Source organism: Egretta garzetta, unplaced genomic scaffold (assembly GCF_000687185.1).
Source record: "Egretta garzetta isolate BGI_Z169 unplaced genomic scaffold, ASM68718v1 scaffold139, whole genome shotgun sequence".
Taxonomy (NCBI): Eukaryota; Metazoa; Chordata; class Aves; order Pelecaniformes; family Ardeidae; genus Egretta; species Egretta garzetta.
In genome coordinates this window covers 970,026-989,945 of record NW_009260832.1, presented here as the reverse complement: position 1 = coordinate 989,945, position 19,920 = coordinate 970,026, and the positions used below count along the sequence as shown (strand labels likewise).

At 38.4% G+C, this 19,920-nt stretch overlaps 2 protein-coding genes across 7 annotated transcripts in view; both read right to left on the bottom strand.

Annotated features, from left to right (window-relative positions):
• The window catches only part of KATNA1 (katanin catalytic subunit A1), a 29,130-nt gene extending 26,548 nt beyond the window's left edge, over positions 1-2,582 (bottom strand). Inside the window, exon 1 of the mRNA XM_035902376.1 lies at positions 2,577-2,582. The gene's annotated coding sequence lies outside the window, so the exon portion shown is untranslated. The remainder of the gene's footprint in view (positions 1-2,576) is intronic.
• On the bottom strand, positions 1-19,908 carry LATS1 (large tumor suppressor kinase 1). Of its 6 annotated transcripts, none has more exons than XM_035902368.1 (9): positions 19,629-19,908; positions 19,123-19,226; positions 15,229-15,739; positions 11,417-11,567; positions 8,522-10,050; positions 3,221-3,803; positions 2,020-2,202; positions 1,665-1,771; positions 1-649 (listed from the first exon to the last, which is right to left on the bottom strand). In XM_035902368.1, exons 3-9 carry the CDS (start codon positions 15,577-15,579, stop codon positions 134-136), a joined length of 3,420 nt encoding a protein of 1,139 aa, XP_035758261.1. In that variant the 5' UTR covers positions 15,580-15,739; positions 19,123-19,226; positions 19,629-19,908; the 3' UTR covers positions 1-133. The 6 variants fall into 6 exon arrangements, with proteins under 6 accessions (XP_035758261.1, XP_009645247.1, XP_035758264.1 ...); XM_009646952.2 differs by having other exon boundaries at positions 8,522-10,047; XM_035902371.1 differs by having other exon boundaries at positions 11,432-11,567.
• Positions 19,909-19,920: the final 12 nt, after the last annotated feature.

Genomic DNA, 19,920 nt, shown 5'->3' with positions numbered 1-19,920 from the left:
TAGTGTTTGAGAAAAAAAAAAGCGTGCATATATTTACCCTAGCAATCTTCTCTCAATTCTCTTGAGAGAAGAGACTTTTCAAAAACTGCAGCTGCAAAATAAGTTTATTTAGTTTTTAATCTTTATTCCTCTACTAAACATAAACCAGGTCACGATTTTGAACTCCTCTACCTCCCTGTTCATCATCATCATCATCATCTGACTGCTGTTCTGAGTTTTGGGAACTACCATACTCATACTCAATGGGCTTTGGATTGTTGTATGGGTAACCATTGTCATCAAAAAACCTTCGGAAGGTGAACTCATAAAAAGCATGTTCAGGATGTTTTCCGTTTTTGTACCACCCATTAAGTGTATCATTTCTGTTCCCCTCCTTATCATCATCACTCCACAATTTATCAGGATCAACTGGATCAAAGTTCGACGTGTCCGTAGGATGGGCAATTTTGGGAATGTAGAAAGCAGACTGCCGCCGTAGATCGCTTGAAAAATCAATTGTTTTAAAAAATGGATGAGCTTTTATTTCATCTGCACCATTTTTGCCTAAACGATCTTCTGGCCCTCGGCAGAGTTTAATAATAAGGTCAGAGGCCTCTGGAGTCAATTTAGCTTGAGGTGGAATATGAAGCGCAGTCTGCCAGTTGATAACCTTTAAAGCAAAAAGAGGTGTTATTCTATTTACAACTTCATAAAAAGGAAGGAAGAAACACAGTGAAAATTAAAACAAAAAAACCAAAACAGCCACAAAGCAATTATTCAACATGTGTAAGTGTCTCCACACTGGAGAGGGGAAACTGTGAAGCTGCTCTTTCAGAAACACAAGGAATATTTTGTCTGAAGATCTGGCAAAATCCAGGTAAAGTTTATTCACATTCCAAATCTAAACTAAAGTCTGGCACTGAGTACCCCTGCTACAAACCAACAAAGATACCATAAAATCCAGCACCAGGAACCTGAGATTAGGCACATGGCTTACAATCTTAAAAAGAAGGTGAGGCAAACAAGTTTCTGTTTATTTGACGCACTGGAAAGATTAACAGATTTTAAATTATAATAAATCAATACTGCACTACATTTGACCCAACTAGTCTTGCAAGCCTGAATGCAGTTTTGCTAAAATGGTACCTGCAAGACTACCCTGGTGATTTCTCTGAAACAGCGGGGGTGCTCAGGAAGGAAGGGACCGATGGCTCTGAACTGCCAGTAACCCTGAGCAGCCACGGTCACCTGCTGCCCTTCCACCTTTGCCTTCTGAGCACCTGCAGACACATGACCAAAGGAAATCCTCTACAGGTGAGCGGGCATGGAAGCCAAGTGGTGGGAAAAGAACACCCAGATGCTGGAAGAGGTGAAGAAAAAAAAAGTGGAAATAATAAATGGAACAGGTGCAAGAAGTTGAAAGGAACAGCTGAGATCCGAAATGTGCTTTTTAGTTGGCACATTTACTATATGACCAGATAAAAGATACGAACACGATCCTTAAAGTCCCATTACAAATTAAGTGCACCACCACAGTAACGTAAAGTTCAAAATCTTGTTAGTTTAACATGCTTGGATAGAGCAGCACTCTCAAAAATCACCTTTGATTCCATTACAAATTAGAAAGACTATGTACATTTTGAGCCTGCTTTTTCAGACTATTAATACCAGACTTTTAAAGTTACCTTCATTTGTGTTTCCAGTGGCGTTTGTGCCAGGAATGGAGGCTGCCCCACTAACATTTCAAAGAGAATTACTCCAACACTCCACCAGTCGCACAACTGTGTGTAACCTGAAATGAAGTCAAAACAAGGTAGTCAAAGCCTTAGTATAATTTTAATTTTGTATTTCTAAGAATAAAAAGAGGTTCATAAGAGAGTTCTATTCAATACTTGTTTAAGATTTCCGTATTAGCAACTTGAGTTCTTTTGGTCAAAATACCATATACTTGGGAACCCAAGCGGCAGTGCAAGAAAGGTGGGTCAAGCTACCTGAATACCAGTTACCTTGCAGTGAGATTATAGTACAAAAATGCATTACCTGTTCGTAACAATACTTCCGGCGCAATATAATTGGGCGTGCCAACAAGGGAATGGGCCAGACAGCGCTGATGCTGACGTGCAGCCCTACGTTCAAGTGGCTTCAGCCGATCTCCGCACCTGCAATTTGCTGGGTCACCCCATTCGCTGCTGAAATCCATACTGTCTTGACGTGCATGATCACCTACAATTGAGTGAGAAAGATGCCAAAATTGAGGAAGATTACTTTAGTTCTTAACTGGCACGACATTTTCTTTATTTGTTAACATTTCTTGTTGTAAGACAGAATCTGTTTCAATTTCAATCCTCAGTTTGAGAGCTAAAAAGGTCATCAACATCAGGATTTTGATGTTTTGCTTATGATATAAAATACCAACTTTTGAGGACAATGTTTAAGTTAATTTTTTACACGATTATGAGGCAGTATTGAGTTTGATCTTTTCTCAGTTTTTCCCCACATTGGGGGTACGGGGTGTATATTGTTCTTGCTCTTACGTAAACAGAAAAATCCCAATATTTAAACCATCAAAAAATAAAACCAGATTTTAAATTTTCAACTTCTCTCCAGAGACTGTGTAATGGTCTGGCCTAAGATACATGTTATTTTTATCAAAACAAGTCAAAAAGTAATTTAAAAATTGTTTTTGAAGGTATATTCTTATTTTTGAATATTAAAACCAGGTTATTACAAAATCTGTATTTTATCGCTCTCAGAACTGTGAAATTTTTTTTTGCTCTAACTTTTTTCTTTTAGCTGTTAAGTAACCAAGTAGGATTTTTAAAAGCCTACTTAAACCTTTCACGAAAATCAATAGGTTGCACCAAAGGTACATGAGACACTTGGAGCTTGGGGCAAGATTTTCAAGAACCATCAGATTTAAAACATCAGTCAAAACAGAGATAGGGCTGTTGTCTACGTAATTATCTTGCTACCGTGGCAATTTTCTCTCTCCAAATTTCAGAAGCCACTAATGGGACAAACATAGCTCATTCCTTCTCCCTTGAAGAATGAATGCTCACAGTTACAAACTCTCCCTAACTAAACGTTGCTTTCTGTAATTTGAGTGGTGTGCAGACGTATTGTTCGATGCGTTATTATTCAGAAAGGAAACAGCGCCATCATCTTTCTACTCACGCATGAATGCCTTGCAAAGAATGACACATCAACAAAATAACAAAGAAACTTTTTATATTTCTCTTACCACTCTGGTAGTATTTCGAATCATGGGTCCATCGAAAACCTGTACAGAGCCCGAAGTCAGTCAGTTTAATATGACCATCACGGTCTATCAAGATATTATCAGGTTTAATATCTCTGTGGATGAAGCCCATTTTATGAACACTTTCAACTGCGCAGGTCAGTTCTGCTGTGTAGAACCGTGCCAGATTTTCTGGAAAGACACCCATTCTAATTAGGAGACTCATCATATCACCTCCTGGAATGTAGTCCATTACAAAGTACAAATTGTCCTTATCTTGGAATGAATAGTACAGGCGAACCACCCATTCGTTATCAGCTTCTGCAAGGATATCCCGCTCAGCTTTAACGTGAGCAACTTGATTTCTAAGCAATACATCTTTTTTCCTCAGAGTTTTTGTTGCATATAAAGCGTTAGTATCCACTTTTCTTGCTAGGCAAACTTCTCCAAATGCACCAACTCCCAGGGTTTTAATTTTTACAAACATTGACTTGTCCATTTTAGCTCTTCTTAGCCGAATATAATTAGACTCTTTCTGGCACAACATTTTCCTCATTTGATCTCGGGCTTCTGGTGACAATCCAACCTGTGCAGCAAACAGAATTAAATCTGAAGCGTGAACTGTACTCTTAATTCTTAGTGATCTTCTTATAATTACAAGACTTAGGCAAAGCAAACCAAATACTTGTATACAGCACGGGAAATAATGCTTTAAGGGGTTTGTTTTTTTTTTAATTTACACATCATGATTCTATGAAAACATATAGGAGTGATACAAAACAAAATTAGGCAAAGCAAACCAAATACTTGTATACAGCACAGGAAATAATGCTTTAAGGGGTTTGTTTGTTTTTTAATTTACACATCATGATTCTATGAATTCTATAGGAGTGATACAAAACAAAACGTTATCGCTTTCAACAGCAAAATGCATGAGGTGCCATGCACCAGAAGGTTCTTGAGAAGTGAGTATGTTCTCAAGGAGAGAAAGGGTAATTTACAAACTACTGATATAAACCACTGCAAATAATACTCATCTGAGTAACAGTGTGCATCAACTGCCTCCCTAATTCTCTTTGCAGAGCTAAAGGAAGCCAAGGGGTGCCTAGGAGCAGTAAGTGGCTGAGGGCTATCTAAGGAGCTGCAGCGGGAAAGGCTTCCACTCTCTAGACTAGCTAGAGCAGAAGTCACTAACTGCCTGACCACATCAGTGGAATTTGAGTTGCAGGAGGGAGTATGCAACTCTCACTCTCTTGCTTCTTCGTGTATCTACACCAGTCAGACCCATACCACACTGTTCCCTACTGTCCACCCACACCAGGCACGTGCCTCTGCCACAAGCCAAGACCTGATCTTCCCTCTTACCACATAACCCACCTCTTTCTAACAGGTCTTCAGTCACAGTCTCTCTACCACTCACCACTCTACATACCAACAAGTCGAGCAGAGCAATTTCTTTGAAGTGGCTCACTCCTCCCCATGGTATCAGTTCTCGGCTCCTATCTGTGTACACATCCCTGGTGTTCTGGCCAACACCACTAACATTCTGACAGCTGAAACACTCGCAGGCCACATGTAACTCATCACCTACAGCATGAAAACCCTTATCGACAAGGACCACACCAAGCATTCTCATCATATCCCAGCCTGGGTTCCTCCTAGTGTATTTCTGCTGGCTTCAATTCCTTTAAAGTACCACTCAATTCTAATACCATCTTTCTTGGCAAATTTCAGGCCCTGGAATTGGAATATCCCTTCTTTTTGGTTTTAATGTCAGCAGAATCTTTCTTCAGTATTTTATAGTGTCTTCTCCCTTTTTTCACAGCATGTAAATTATTTTTTTTTTCTGCCTACCTGGCTTGAAATCACCATCCTACAACAATGATTTCCAAATTCAACCTACAGTATATTTCCTTATTTTTTCCTGGACATTCTGATCATAAAATTGAACACAGCAAATTGAATCCCTGCAAACATCACAACTGTTACTCAAGCACTATTCTAGAAGTTTTCAATTTCTTATTGTCACATCTTATAAATTCTTGATACCAAATCTTGCTGCTTCCATCTCCTTAACATTTCAAATGTTCAAGTTACTGTCTGCATAATAGTACTCCTGACCATCATCAGGATTAGGTAACCACTAGTCCAAGCCTGTATAAATTGCATCTTAATAGAAGACTTCTACTTCGCCTAAATTACAACATAACTTGAAACAAATTATAATAGATGTGACTGAGGAAAAAAAGGCAAGATAGAATATCAATGAGACATCATTCAGTATCTTAAAAGTGCTTTCAGGATACTATATACCACCTATTAAAGAAAATACTGTTAGAACACAAAGATTTCTTACAGGCATCATAACAAAAATGGATCCAAAGGAGATGCAATTAGTAAAATGCATACAAAATGCTCGTCTACCCAAACAGACTTCACAATGAGCATCAATTCAGTAAGATTTAAATGGGGAAGGCCATCTCAAATTTGAAACAAAATTTTTTGTCAACATCAGACAGGCAGTACTTAGGACTGGGTAGCAATAGTTTCAAGACTGGATGTGGGAAACAGACAATTTCTTGATTCAGAGTAGGGAGTTGAACCTTCCTCAACACACTACTGCAGGAATACCTGGGCACTGTCTTCCATGACAGAAACATCTCAAGCTTTCTGTGAACGAACATGCTTAAGGCACGCTTCACTGCAGAAGGAGGGATTTTTGGAGACTTACAAATGTCAAGACAACATTTGATGACCTGACCCTGTTCAGACAACAGTGGGTCACCTTCTCAAGTCCCATCTGAACCATGAAGTCAGTACAGCCTCACTCACACACAAGCTGAACCCCACATATCAGTCAGAAAACCGGCAAAGAACATAATCTAGATGGCAACAAAACCCTAGAAGTGAGATCCAATACCGTAATTAATCACTGCGAGACATACAAACAGTCTCCAAAAACCTTGTAGCTTTATCTTCTAGGACCTGCTCTCTAGCTGTTGCATCCTAACAATTTTGTTGTAAAAAAAATAGCTCAAGTACCCCAATTTGTCATCCCTTCCCTCAACCCATCTTCACTTTTTCTTATGCCATCCACTAAAACAAATGTTCATCACAAACCGATCACTCTCTGCATTGCTGTTACTCTCCCTAGAACTCTCCTTGGGTACAGCATTTACCAAAAATTAACCAACTTTGTCAGCTGCAAACACACTCATGCACATCTACCTCCAAGTAGTTCTAGTCAATGCCAGCCACGAGAGCTTCTTGGATTGCTGCACAGTATCACACAATTTGCTCTCATTTTGCTCCCTTCTCATCTTGCTGCGCCTTAAACCATGACTTTCTCTTTGCCCAAGAATTATGCTAGATGTCGTTGCCACAAATTCACACATCTAAATTAAACATTTTTGAGACAGCTCCACTCTATTCCCTAGGAAACCCGACATCATAGAAATATGTCACCTATGCTAGAAATACAGCATCCTGTGAAGGTAGGTATTTCTGTGGGGATGCATTCTGGTATTTTTTTTTCTTTCAAAATTCCTACCAAAGTGGAGATTCAATACTTGTTTAATCCTCTTAAACTTTCTGAAAATAAGTAATGAGCTAGTTTCCCTCTCTCCTTCTCATAAAGACCCAAAATACACTTCACTATTGTGGGATTCCTCTCCTACACCCTCAGAAAAAGGAGAGGTCTGCTGCAGCATAACACCCCATTTTCCACCTGTCAGCCTGTAATTAAACATCCCAGCTTTAAATCTAGTATAGATATTATAAATTGCATTTCATATAAGAAAAGATATTTACTAGGGTGCTTTAAATGCACAAGAAAAACATCAAAAGTTGTATCAGTGCTTTCATATACATAACACTTATGCTTACTTTGGAACACAACACAGTAAGAAGGGAAAGTGAAGTCTGCAAATCAACATTAATTATAATCTTACATTTAAATACTTAAAAATAGTCAAAATAAATTCATGCTTAATTTTGATGCAGGATTGCATGCAAAAGCCCTCTAAAAAGGGATCATGCTATTCTTAATAAATACTGTTGCTCCAAAATCTTACTTGTCTACACAGGGATGGAGGCTACAGAGTTCAGGAAAGCTTCCCACACCTTAACAGTTTAAATCAGCTGTTAGTGGAAGTGAAAAGGAAAGAGAGAAGACTAAGAATGAAGATCTAGAAAGAGTTCCAGGAAGAAATCTTGCTAACATTTACATATTTATGATTAAGCAAACACTTATAAAACACTACAGCTTACAGTAAGAATTTTCAGAGTAAGAAAACATGGATTTAAAAAATGGCACTTCAAAAAAGCGGCATAACTCAAATACATTCCTTCATAGAATAAATTAAAGGTACATTGTACTTATGTCAGATTTTCAATTACAATTATTAAGAAATATACAAGTAATAAACCTCAAATTTCCATTGCTGCAAATCTTAGTTTCACTACTTCTCACTATTTTCTCTTTTGAAATGACGCATGTATACATCACCTCCAGTTTTTACCCTTTTGATTTGGTTTAGTAGAATGCTGAAATCCCAGAAATAGACCACTGACTTCACGTAGGCACAAAGAAGTTGATTTTATGTGTTTTTGTTGAAGTATTTTTTTTATTATCCCATTCAATTACCCCTTGTTTAAACAGGTACCCTTACAGCCTGGATTATAAAATACTTAGGCAAAAGGTATCATGTCCTTTCATTCTAAAAAAATGTAACTTTTAAATATGGATTTTTTGGATTTGAAGTGAAAAAACTTTATCGTTACTGGAAACAAACTGCAGAACACAGAAGGTATCACTGTTTGGGTGACTATATGAACGCACTAACCAGCCTACCACTTGTCCCTGCTTTGTTACTTGTACCTGCAGTGTTTACTTTTAAAAAATAAAAATATTTTTAAAAGACATTAAAATATTGCATAACTTACTCCCAAATCAGGAGTAAATAGAACCCATAACAGAAAGCTATGAGCCATGTAGTTAAATCTCAGTTCACACAACAATGATTCTGCTCCTGCTGCCTGATGATGATACATGAGCCAGATGAGCTATGTTTACATGTGCAAAAATCTTACTTAAAAAAGTTAATTTCTAAGACAATGATGTGAACAAAGCAATGAAGAATTTGCCACATCTCAAACACAAAACTAAAAATACACTTCAATACCAAGAAATACCACAAATGTTCTATTTATCTGTGCTATTTAAACAGCCTACAAAACATATTGCTTAAAGTTAATATGGGAACAGTTCTCTAGTCATAGATTTAGGAAGAAGAAAGAGTTTACCCGCATCATTTCATTCTCAAGTTGTTTTTTCCGATGCAAACGCTGCTGATGTGACTTGAGTATGTTCTCCACGTGCTGCTCCATGAAGAATTTGAAGGCCTGAGGGGAATAGCTTTGAATGCGAGACTCTCTTCTTTCTTCATCTTTCTTGTTCTTCCTAACAGGAACAGGTGATGTTGTAATTTGTTTCTTTTCTTTATCTGTGGAATCAGCACATTCATAATTCTTTTCATTCTCCTCCTCCCTGGATAAAATAGGTGGTTCCTCCTTGTTGAGCTTGGCTCCTGCCTCATACAGATTGACAGAGGGATTCTGGTGTAACAAGTGTTTTGGGTAAGGTGGTGGGGGACCCTGGTAATTTGGAGCCTCTGCAACAGGAGGCATAACTGCCATATTCGTAGATGGACCCTCAGAGAAGGGAATGGTCTGAACGGTTTGCACTGGTTGTGGCATCCATGAAGGGTGAGTGGGCGCTAAGGCAGTCTGTAGCTCTGGTTTTAACACACGCATACTTTTTACCGGTTGCTGGATGGGAGCTGGCGTTATAGCTGTTACTGTTGTAGCCGAAGGCTGAGAGCTGCTAGAGTGACTCTGCCTATTTCCGTGATGGTTGTTGAAAGAATTTGACCGCACAGGAACATTGGGTTGCCACGTAGGCATGTCATGGCCATTGCCAGGTGATGACTGCGGTTGCACAGGGGAAGGCTGTGACCAGGACGCAGGTATTCCAGCTACATTCGTATTATAAAGTTCCATGTTGTGACTATTTCTATTTGGCACCATCATTGCCTGAGGAAGATTCCCATTGGTGTATGCTGAAGGAGGAGCAGATCCTCCTGCCTGCATCTGTAGTGCTGTGGGACTTTGCCTGTTAGTTGGATTCATGGGATACGGGGGTGGCTGGCGACTCACCGAGTTCCCAGACACCACATTCTGGTGAACTATGAATTCTGCCTGACAGTTGCCATTTTGCATTCCAGCTCTTCCTGAGGGAAAACTAAATTTGCTGTTGGCAGAACTCTGCATGATTATTGGTTGCCTGCCGATGGGGACAGCACTCATGCCTCTCTGACCCTGCGTGGAAGAATTTAAGGGTGGAGGATTCATAGGTGGAGGTGGATAACCATCCTGCCATGCTCCTGGTGGCACTGGAGAAATACGGGAGATGACATATTCCATGTTTCCAGAGTAACGCTTTGTTTGAGAGTTTGGTTCCCAGGAAGGAGGTGGAGGAGTAGTCCCCCTTGGAGGGGGTGTATGTCCTCGAGGAGGTGGAGGAGGAGGAGTGACACTCCTTATCTGTGGGAGAGGTGGGGGGTTCACTCTTTGTCCATTGCCAGGATGAGCCTGAGCAAATGCTGCAATGCCAGATCCAGATAATGGCCTTCCTACATCAGGCTGAGAGCTGGGACTTTCTGAGCGATAAACTACACCATCTCCCAGGGAAGGGCCGTGCCTCTGAGGAACCAAGGACTCCTTAGAACCCTTCCAGCTCTGCTTGCGGTTAACTGATTGCTGTACAGTCCCTGCTTTTACAAGAAAAAAACACAGCATTCATATTATTAGAAATTATTTCTATTTACTGCTTTGAATATTTTATTCTTCTGTATTAATTACTACAGAAATATGATGGTAATTCTCTGACACAGCATAATCCACTGTATTTCACATGAAAAATTTCTATCTAGGAATATGTAGCATACTATGGTAATATGCTCGGTACACAGTAGAAGAGCAAAAAACCACAATGAAACTATAGTAGCAGAGTTTTCAGAAATCACTTTTCTGAAAACATGTTTTGCTTAAATTACAGATGCAATTGAAAAAATGGTAATACACAAAATTATTAGGCATACTACATACTTTTAATCATGAATACAAGCAAGTCTCAGAAGAGATGTTCAGTACAAATACAAAAAAGAAACAGCGCGGAAAAATAGGTTTAGTCATGTTGCTATTCTTTCCAGTTTAACACTTACAATAAACAAACTGTTTCTAAACTAAAATTTAACTGAATGTTGTAAAATCAGACAGCCCACTTACACCCTTGTATGCATACAATTAATCTAAAATTGTTATATTCCTTGCATATGAAATTTGATTAAGCAATTTTAAAAGTTACATCTTTATGGGTAAAAACATGTTGTATAGAGGCAAGAATTAAAACTGTCCAGAAGTAAAACCTACAGAGCCAAACTCTATGATATAGTTATAGATGTTATTTTGCATCATATAAACAAAATAATATGCAAGGAACAGATAGTGCATGCAGTCTTACTGTGCTTTTTACAATGTTATTACTGTGATACTTCTAAACACATACAGCACTGTAGCTGCCAAAAGTCACTGTGTATTCAGTAAAAGAATGTGTTAATTACTGTATCTTTGCAAGTAACAACGAAAATCATTGCTAAATGGCGGCATTTAGCTAGGAGCTTCATACAAGCACCAACTAACCCTGCTTAGCAGACTAAATGAAAATAATGCTGTACTTCGCTACTCTTGACTACTAATTTTTCCTCATACCTATACGGTCAATTTAAAATGTAACTTTACAGACCTAGCAGCTCAGCACTCAACTTCAGTCAAACAGAAGTTCAGTATTTCTGCTAAAACCACTAAAATGAGATCTGAATGCCATTCCTTGTATAAAACGCTTACATACAAACTAAAACCACACAATTATAAAAATAAATGTTTAGGAAATTCATGTCAAATGCATTTATCTTTCAGAAGAATTACATTATATACTTTACATGCTATTTTTAAAAGCAAAAAACTGTATCTAACATCTCTGTTCCGTTGTAAGCACATAAAGGAAGAATTTGCTATTTTATATTTTTCACCAATAGGAATACACTCAGTGAGTTACCGAGTCACCATGGATACACCTACCTGGTGGCTTCATACCTGCGTTTACAGGTCTTGCTGCTGCTGCAACCATCTGTTCCCGACGAGGATCCTGGTAGCTCATTTTACTTATAAATTCGATGGCAGCTTCTATACTACGGTTGTTAGTTTGTCTAAGAGCTTGTATAACCATATCCTAAAGAGAAAATTATATAAACAAAACTAAGTTACAAGAAAATGGCAAAAATACCAAAAATCATGGTTAATTAGCCAAATATCCTCCGGTAATTTTACCAAAGTACATAACTGATCTCTCACAACCATTTTAAAACTAGTTTTAAAATGTTTTCTCCACAACAGATCTTCCAAAACATTAATACAGTCTGGGTCTTCCGGAAAAAAAGTTAACTTGTTGAAGCACTATAGTTCAATGTAAATTGTGTCACTTTGCTATTTGTACAAACAGTTTGCTTACTGGCACCGATATGCACCACCCCAGGTAGTTACATGATGACCAGACGTCCCTTCCAGCCTAAGTTGTTCTATGAAAGATACCCTAACATGAAATTCAAACTTTGGGGTTTGTTCATTTTCCTTCAACTCAGCATGACTTTTTGTCCACAAATATCCATTAGTTTCTCCCTAAGAATTCTGCCTGATGAAGACAACATTATTGGCAGAAATTCTACTATTTCTGTAGTAGATTTAGGCTCTGTGTTCTTAAGAGATCCAAACACAAGTTTTGATCTGATGGGCAATCACAGCTCTGTCTGTATTACGGGCCAGTGGTTTTTCCACTGACTTGAATGAGATCAAGGTCGAGCAATGGAGGCAGAATTTCAGAGACGGTTAAAAGTCAGGCACTGTTCTCCCAGTCATATTGCATGGGATTTGTGCAGCTGACTCAAGTCTAAAACAAATCCGCAGCATAACTCCCTATAATTAAGCACGCTGTCTTTAGTAATTTGTTATGGCCTGTCCTTGTCCTATCAAAGCCATCACTTCAGTTCACACTATGTTTGAATGGGTTGCCTATGTACAACAGCATTCACCTCCTACTAAAATCAATGGAAAATCAAAGAGGGCTCAGAAGGTAAGTAGTCAGTACCAATTTCAAATTCAAACCCACATTTATACTTCCACCATGCCTGTGTACATTTTTCACACTACAAACATACAAAATTACATACAACCTTCAGAAACAATAATTAAAATTAACAAAGCAGAACCTTAAAAAAGGATTTTAAAATTAAAAATACACCTATAATAAGGTTGTCGCAATGTTTACAGACCAGCGGGCATTACTGGAAAAAGCAGATACAACTTTTGATCCCGTAGCTCCTTCACAAGACAGTTATGTCTGCAACACTTCTACATTACGGGCAAGACTGAGCTGTCGCAAAGAAGTACATTTTCAGCACTAGTATGCTATTTGATCATTGTGTAAGCAGAAGGTTAAATTGTCCAGAGTATTTAATTCCCAATTTGAATTACTTTTATAGGACTCATCATTCATTTCTACCTATCAACTTTAATTTTCTTCTTGATCAGTTTCAAAATCCAATTTACTGTCTTTTAGCCAAGTACTTCTACAATATATAAACTAGACCTGTAAGTTCACATCACCAAGCCATAAAGGCACACAGAGTCTCAAAGTACAGAACCAGCAATATTTTAAGAGATGAAATTTAGTTCCCTCTCCACTAACCAGAGGACCCAAGTAAGGATCTCTCTCTCCTCTAGCTGAAGAACAAAAACCTTGGCCACCTATGTGACATGAAGTATTCAATGTCTTGAAGAGTATCGCCTTACGCAGAACATATGAGGACTGCACTTGAATCCCAATAAGCAAGAGAGACTTCCTGTAAGCTATTTAGGGTGTTGTTTGTTTTTTTTAAAAAAAAAAAAAAAAACACAAACACAATGAACTGCATTCTCCCATAACTACTATACCTATATATAATCCCATCTATATACACACTATACATATATCTGTAATACTGATAGATACCTATCAGTTCAGCTGTAACCCTGAATACTACCTACTACTCGAGGGGTGGAGGGAATAACCCGAACATTTGTGACATTCAAGATATTAAAAAGAAGGGAAAAAAAAAAAAGTAAAAATCAGCCACTTACAGCTGGCCAACACACACCAGCTATGACCCAGTCCATAAAACAATCCCAGCCCAAAATACATTCTCATTTCATTCCTACTTGCTGTCTTGAATAGCCCCCACCGAGTAAAATGCTTTCCTACTTCAGCTGTGTCTGTTCCCAGTGGCGTTCGTGGGCCAATGCCATATGGACTATTGTGGTAACGCAACTGTGGGTTAACACATGGCAGAAACGGCTTACGCTGGCACTGTGCCTGAGAAAAGGTCCATATAGCCAAGAAGTGTCCTGGGAATTCTCAGTTGTATCCAAGAACAAAGGGTAGGAACAAAAGGCTTCAAGATACAAAGGATTCAACAAAAATATCAACTTAAGATACCTTTCTAATTTATTATCCAGCTGCATACCATTCTTTGGTTTGCAAAAATGACTGCAGGTTAAATCTGTAAAAACAGATCTGAGAACTAACCTACTTTAAAAAAGAAAAAAAAAGACAAGCCAAAAAACACCTCAAAAACCCAACCTCATCAAACAAACCACAAAGCAGGAGCAAATTATTACAAAATCATTTATCATGATAAAATCCTTCCATTCTTACTGAAAACACAGCCTAGACTGTGTATCCGAGCAAGTGAAAGGAACATGAAAAACCACTATCAACACCTGACACTGGGACACTGTTGAGGAAAAGCCAGTTGATAATTTTGGAGAAGCTCACTCTTGGTAGAGGTAGATCCCTGTAAATACTGAAGCATCACAGCCAGCAGAACTCGCGAGCTGGTCACTACTACAAGCAGTGCACTCCTGTAAAGGCAATCCCTGTTGTGGTACTGTGACTTTTTTCTTTGGAAAGATGAGTGGTTTCCTACGGGCTTTTTTAAACCTGGTTTTGTACTCAGGTTTACAGAGAAGGCATGAAAACAGGTGTATTTTACTTTGATGTGCAAATCCCAGTCAAAACATAGGAGCTATAAGTGTATTAATTTTTTATTCCTGGAAACCACTTTTCAGACTCGTTTCACTTATTAAAATGAATGAATGGAAATACGCGTAGTCAATAATTTAAAAAATAAATTGAACAACTATTTAATTCCCTGTTCTTATAATAAAAATAACAGCAGAATAATTACTTATGCCCAAGATTTTCAAGAGACTTGACATTTTTGTCTTCAGAGTATACTGCAGACAAGACACTCTGCAACTGGTTTTGTCACGTACATTATTATTTTATCTGTATCTGACAAAGTGCATAAAATAAGGATAGCCAAATTTCTTTCTCCACAAAGTTTGAGTTTCTACAAGCCACAGATGTAAAAAAACCATTAAAATTACTTTCTGAAATATTTGGTATTGCCTTTCCATTTAGAATGGCCATATTTTACCAACATATTTTAACTGAGCACAATCCAAAATTCCACTGAGTATCAGAGGCAAAAATCCATGTTCTAGAGAGTCTAGTTCTCTCTGCCTTAAGTGATATTAATAATTAAAGCAACCTACCCACAAGAACAAACTGCACAAGATGCTTAAAAAAAAACCAAAACAAAACCAAGCCTCTCTGAATCTTTCTATTCCTCTTCTTCACCCCCCCATTTTTATCAGTTTCACTGTGTCCTAATTAGAAATCTACCAGATTTTGAAGCAGCTATTTTACTTATCATAAGCTGTTCAAACATTCCATGACCATGAACTAATAGTTTATACTTATCAGAACACCAAATCTTGAAAATAAAATATTTCACCTCATCAAAGCCAGCAGCTTGTAAGTCTTGCAGCATTTGTCGATTAACTTCTGATGTTCCTTTGACAGCTGAGGTTGTTTCGTTTGCAAAAGGCAGAAGTGAGTTTCTGATCTCCTGCAAAACTTTATGGTATGTTACAAATTTGGGTGGATTTCGGCCCTGTCTAGGATCTTCAGACAACATTTTGCCCATGCTGTGATCAGCTTTAGCAGCATCTGAGGGTTTAGGTAAATTCCTGAGGCTCTCTCGTATTTCCTGTAGCATCTGTTGGCTGCTGCCAGTATAGTTACTGGCAGGAAAAGTCTTAGGCCTCATTTGTCTATAACCTTCTGGCTTCTCACTTCTCTTCATGAAAACATGTATATATTGCAACGTCCACCAAGGACTCGCACACACCAAAATTCAAGGAAGACTGGCTGGTAGTTTCAGAACTTTGTGAAAGCAGCAGCTCTTCACTGTGAAACTGTGGTTCCTGTAGTGCTGGAATTCGTCACAACCCAAAACTGCTATCCTGTTAACAAAACAAAACAAATACCGTTACATGTACAGCAGTGAAAAAGTTCGCAATGTAGCATTGGTGGCAGTGAAATGTTCACGTGCAGCACTGCCTTCACAGTTATTAAAAGCATGCTAAGCGGCTTCTTCAGGCAGTCTTTACACAACCTAAATTACAAACAGTGCTGGGCTTCTAACAGTCTGTTAAACAAAATTTTTTAGGTGCCTCAAGACCAAACTGTCCTGAATTGCAAAGGATGTGGACAAAGCAAAGAGGAACTCAGTGTGGCGGACAAAACTTTCAAGAGTAGATACGAACCGCTGTGTGTGCCACCTCATCACTGCTCCTTTGCCTCCCCTCTCTGCTGGGCGCCATCTCTGTTCATCACCCACATTCTCTCCATCAACACTTCCATAGCTGAAGGCGCCAACTGTAATACTCAGTTCACTAGGATATGGACCAAATACCCTCGCTGTTCAACACTTCTGACATCAAGCTCCACAAGTAGATGGAAGTGAGAAGTACATCAGTGACAGTATTAATTACCATAATTTTATCCATTCTTCAGCAGTCACATATGTAAAAAGCAAACACTTGCCTGGCTCATTGCACACAACTTTATGATTTCTTGTATCATCTACCATTTAAACCTGCTTAAGGGTTCAGTTTTCTAAGGCTGTCACAGTGTGTTAGCGTGAGTGTCCTTGAACCAGTCTTTGTCAACAGTTAAGTATTTTTTTTATTTATTTTACATAAGGGAAGATGAGAGCAGGGGGAAAAAGAAAATCATTTAACAACTCAAGCATCAAATTCACTGAGAGCATAGCTGTGACATTTGGTAAGGGAAACAGAACTTTCTGCCAAAAACAAATAAATAACGTTTGCATTTGGAAGGCGCTGACTCATCAGGGAAAGAACCCCGTGTCCGCAGAGAACTCAAATCTCTGCATTCATGCTGTGCACTAGTTAGTACTGTAACTATAAAACTTTTGCAGTCTCTACTGCTCCACAGAGGAAAAATCAGTTACTAAGATAGTGCAAGATACAAAAATTACTCATTTTAGCATTGTCTTTTCTTCACAGGCAGCTAGAAGAACACTAAAGCTCAACCCACACTGGTCCTTTACTATAATGCAATGTCTAACAGTAGCAACACCGAAATGTTATTTTCTTGCTTTCAGTGTTAAAAATCTGCATTCCTAGTTTTCTGAAGGATTATGTTTGAGGATTCAGATGCCTGCAAGCATCTTTTGTCTCTTAAAGCAGTAGTGTGTAGGCGTTTCTCATATTAGACATATATGTGTAAAACTTAGATACTTGTTTAATTAAAGTCACTCTTTATCATGCAGGTTTCACTTCTACAATATTTGCACCACCATAAACCAATTAATGATTTAGTGATTGAGGACGAAACCAACAAGAGGTTAGTAGTGAAAAGAACCCTCTAATACACATGCAAATTATACGAATTAAATACACATGCTACTCATATGAGTAAAACCTGGAAAGCTTGAAGAAATACATAAATAAGGACTGCGAAAAGAAACACAAGAGACACCCACTTAATCGCATTCTCCTGGGAGCACCACTTAAGAAATAATACAATTTCTCTAATGGAACTATCTAAGTCTTCAGTGCTATAACTGCACCCACAAGCTTTCTTTGCCCTGTGATAGGTTTGAAACCTTAAATAAATGTAATTTGGTAGTTACATTAAATCTTTTTCCTGCAGTCTGGTAGCATACAATTCTCCAGCACTCACCGAATAAGGAAAAGATCATCAGACATGTAAGTGAAGTTTACTAATAAACAGTGAAGTTTTGCTGAAAGTATTAAGAAATCTAGATTAAGTAAAAAGTACGTCATGAGACTAATTAAAATGTAATTTACTTTTGGCCACTTTCAAAATAATTTTCAAAACATGCCATATTTAAGACCACATTGAAAATACTTTGTCAAAAACACCTTTTCCAATGAAAAGGGAGTAACTGCATTTAGACCATTTTATTAGAATTTAGTTTTGCTATGGATGTTCCTTTTCTTTCTGAGATACCTGCTTCAAAAAACACACGTTGGATACCCAAATGGGAGGATAGATGCTAATAACACTTGAGAGAATCACCACCTTCAGAAAAGTGAAACCTCTAGCATAAACTCGTCCCAAAACATAGGACAATAAGGCTAAATATCTTAGAGGCTTCATAATCCAGATCACTTGTTCAAATTCAGTCAAAATTGGGAGTAATGACTAGTTCACCATTGGCAAGATAAACTAGATAAAACAGTTGGTATTGATCTTGTGTCCCACAAATATGAATGAGAGAAGAAAGAAATGTCCATACATGAGTTATTCCTTTTAACAAGCCCCAAAGGCTTGCAATTCAGGAGAAAACAGTTGGTTTGCACCTATGTATTTTACCATCATTTCACCTGCTATTTCAATATTCACTTTACGGTTACACCATGGGCAGCCGAGATAAACAAATGTAACATCCCTCAGAGAAATCTAGGTTAAATTATCAGGATACTTAAACAGTAAAACAGGAGACCTAGAGTCCACCACCGGAGAGGGGGCAGCAAAATCAGCTTGTACTCAATTTCTTTAGGTGCAAAACTGAGAGAATTCTATTTCTTTCTAAAATGCTTTGAGAACTTTAAGACAACGGATGCTCTAAGCATTTGATAGCTATTATTTTGCTGGCAACTGCAGCATAACAGGATATGGGCTAAGCAGTCTTGGAAAATAAAGCTGTGCTTTCACATGAATTTTTAGCAGAAGCAGAGCTTTACCAGTGTAAACCAGCCAGTCCACTTATCTCCCACCAATTACTAGTTCCAGCATAATTGTTTGTAAGGCCACACAGAGTGAATTAAGCTAAGGAACTTACCCAGATAAATAGGAACTTTTTTTTTTGGTGGGTTGTTTCTTTTGGCAGCAGTGTTGGGTAATAGCAGTTTGATGCATATGTGAAACTAGAGTTTTAAATTAAATTGGTCCCCCAGTTTAATGAAGAACAAGAAGGCAAGCATTACCACTGAATCCAGTTCATCTTGCCTTACATACAAACCTTCAAAATTCAGAAGTCACCTCCTCTTACAGACATTAGCACACATTTTAAAGCACAAAAGTTTTGATTGCTCAGTAAGAAGCCTACCTCAGTTTCGTACGTCTAACAAGCAAACTCTAACTCTATCGGAGGGAACTCGGGTCTATCCCCCCTTGCAGCTTTGTGTCATTAAATGTAAATGATAGATCTGTTCGTTAATGCAGCTGTATCCACTTATGAAGTTCTTCACTTCCCTGAAGGAGTTAAAAAAATGATTTTTCACTTCATTTCAAAATACGGGGATAAAGTATTTTCCTCTACAGGTCAAACTGTAAGGGAAAAAACACCCACCTTGACTTTTTACTGCATCATCATAAAAGATTGGACTTAAAAATCGGCATCTGAATGAAAACACAAAGTGGTTGCACGCAACTGTCAATGACCTTCAAGTTTTTCTAGGGAAAAAAATACACAGCTTTGTAATAGATCTGCAACATTTCTAATCTCCAAAAGTTTTGAACATACTTTTAAATACCCGTATTTCCAATTAAGTATTGGACAGCACATATTAATCTACTTTGGTTCCCTCTCCCATGTACCTATTCTAACAACTTATTTCATACATAATCACAACACTTTATTGCTGGGAAAACAAAAAAGACAATCGAGAATTTGGGAGACATAACATTAAGTCTGTAGGGGCTTGGTTCAAACCAACAAAAGGAAGCTGTTCTTCAGATAACAGGTCATTGAGCCATAAAGCGATTTGCCAAAGGATGCACTTCCAATGCTAAAAGTTTCCATAGGCAGAGGAGAAAACCGGCCCCTGAAATCGGTAAATAAACACAACTACATACACTCAGGGAAGACTGAGCTGGAAACGACCAGAGGCTAGCTGAACATTGGGTACACTATGCATTCGCTCTGCTCGTTTCCATTCTTACACTCTGCTCTCTCCTTTAACTGGATATGGCTCTTCTTACATACAAACGTGTTCTTAGTTACCCTCAGTAGCAGCGGCAGTGACTTCGAGCGCACCTAAGAGGGATCTTCCTGGCTACCAGCGGGACAGCCCCTGAGGACCAAAGCACAGCTGGGGTGGCACAGCCCAGGTACGAGGGCAACTCCTACGGCACAGCCGGACCCGAC

What these genes read in the sequence shown, in the direction of transcription:
- LATS1 (XM_035902368.1), bottom strand. Translation starts at nt 15,579, where the DNA reads ATGAAGAGAAGTGAGAAGCCAGAAGGTTATAGACAAATGAGGCCTAAG. An exon ending in CGCAGGTATGAAGCCACCAG is followed by an intron (nt 10,051 to 11,416) that starts GTAGGTGTATCC and finishes TTCTTGTAAAAG; the next exon opens with CAGGGACTGTACAGCAATCA. An exon ending in TTCGAAATACTACCAGAGTG is followed by an intron (nt 2,203 to 3,220) that starts GTAAGAGAAATA and finishes ACTCAATTGTAG; the next exon opens with GTGATCATGCACGTCAAGAC.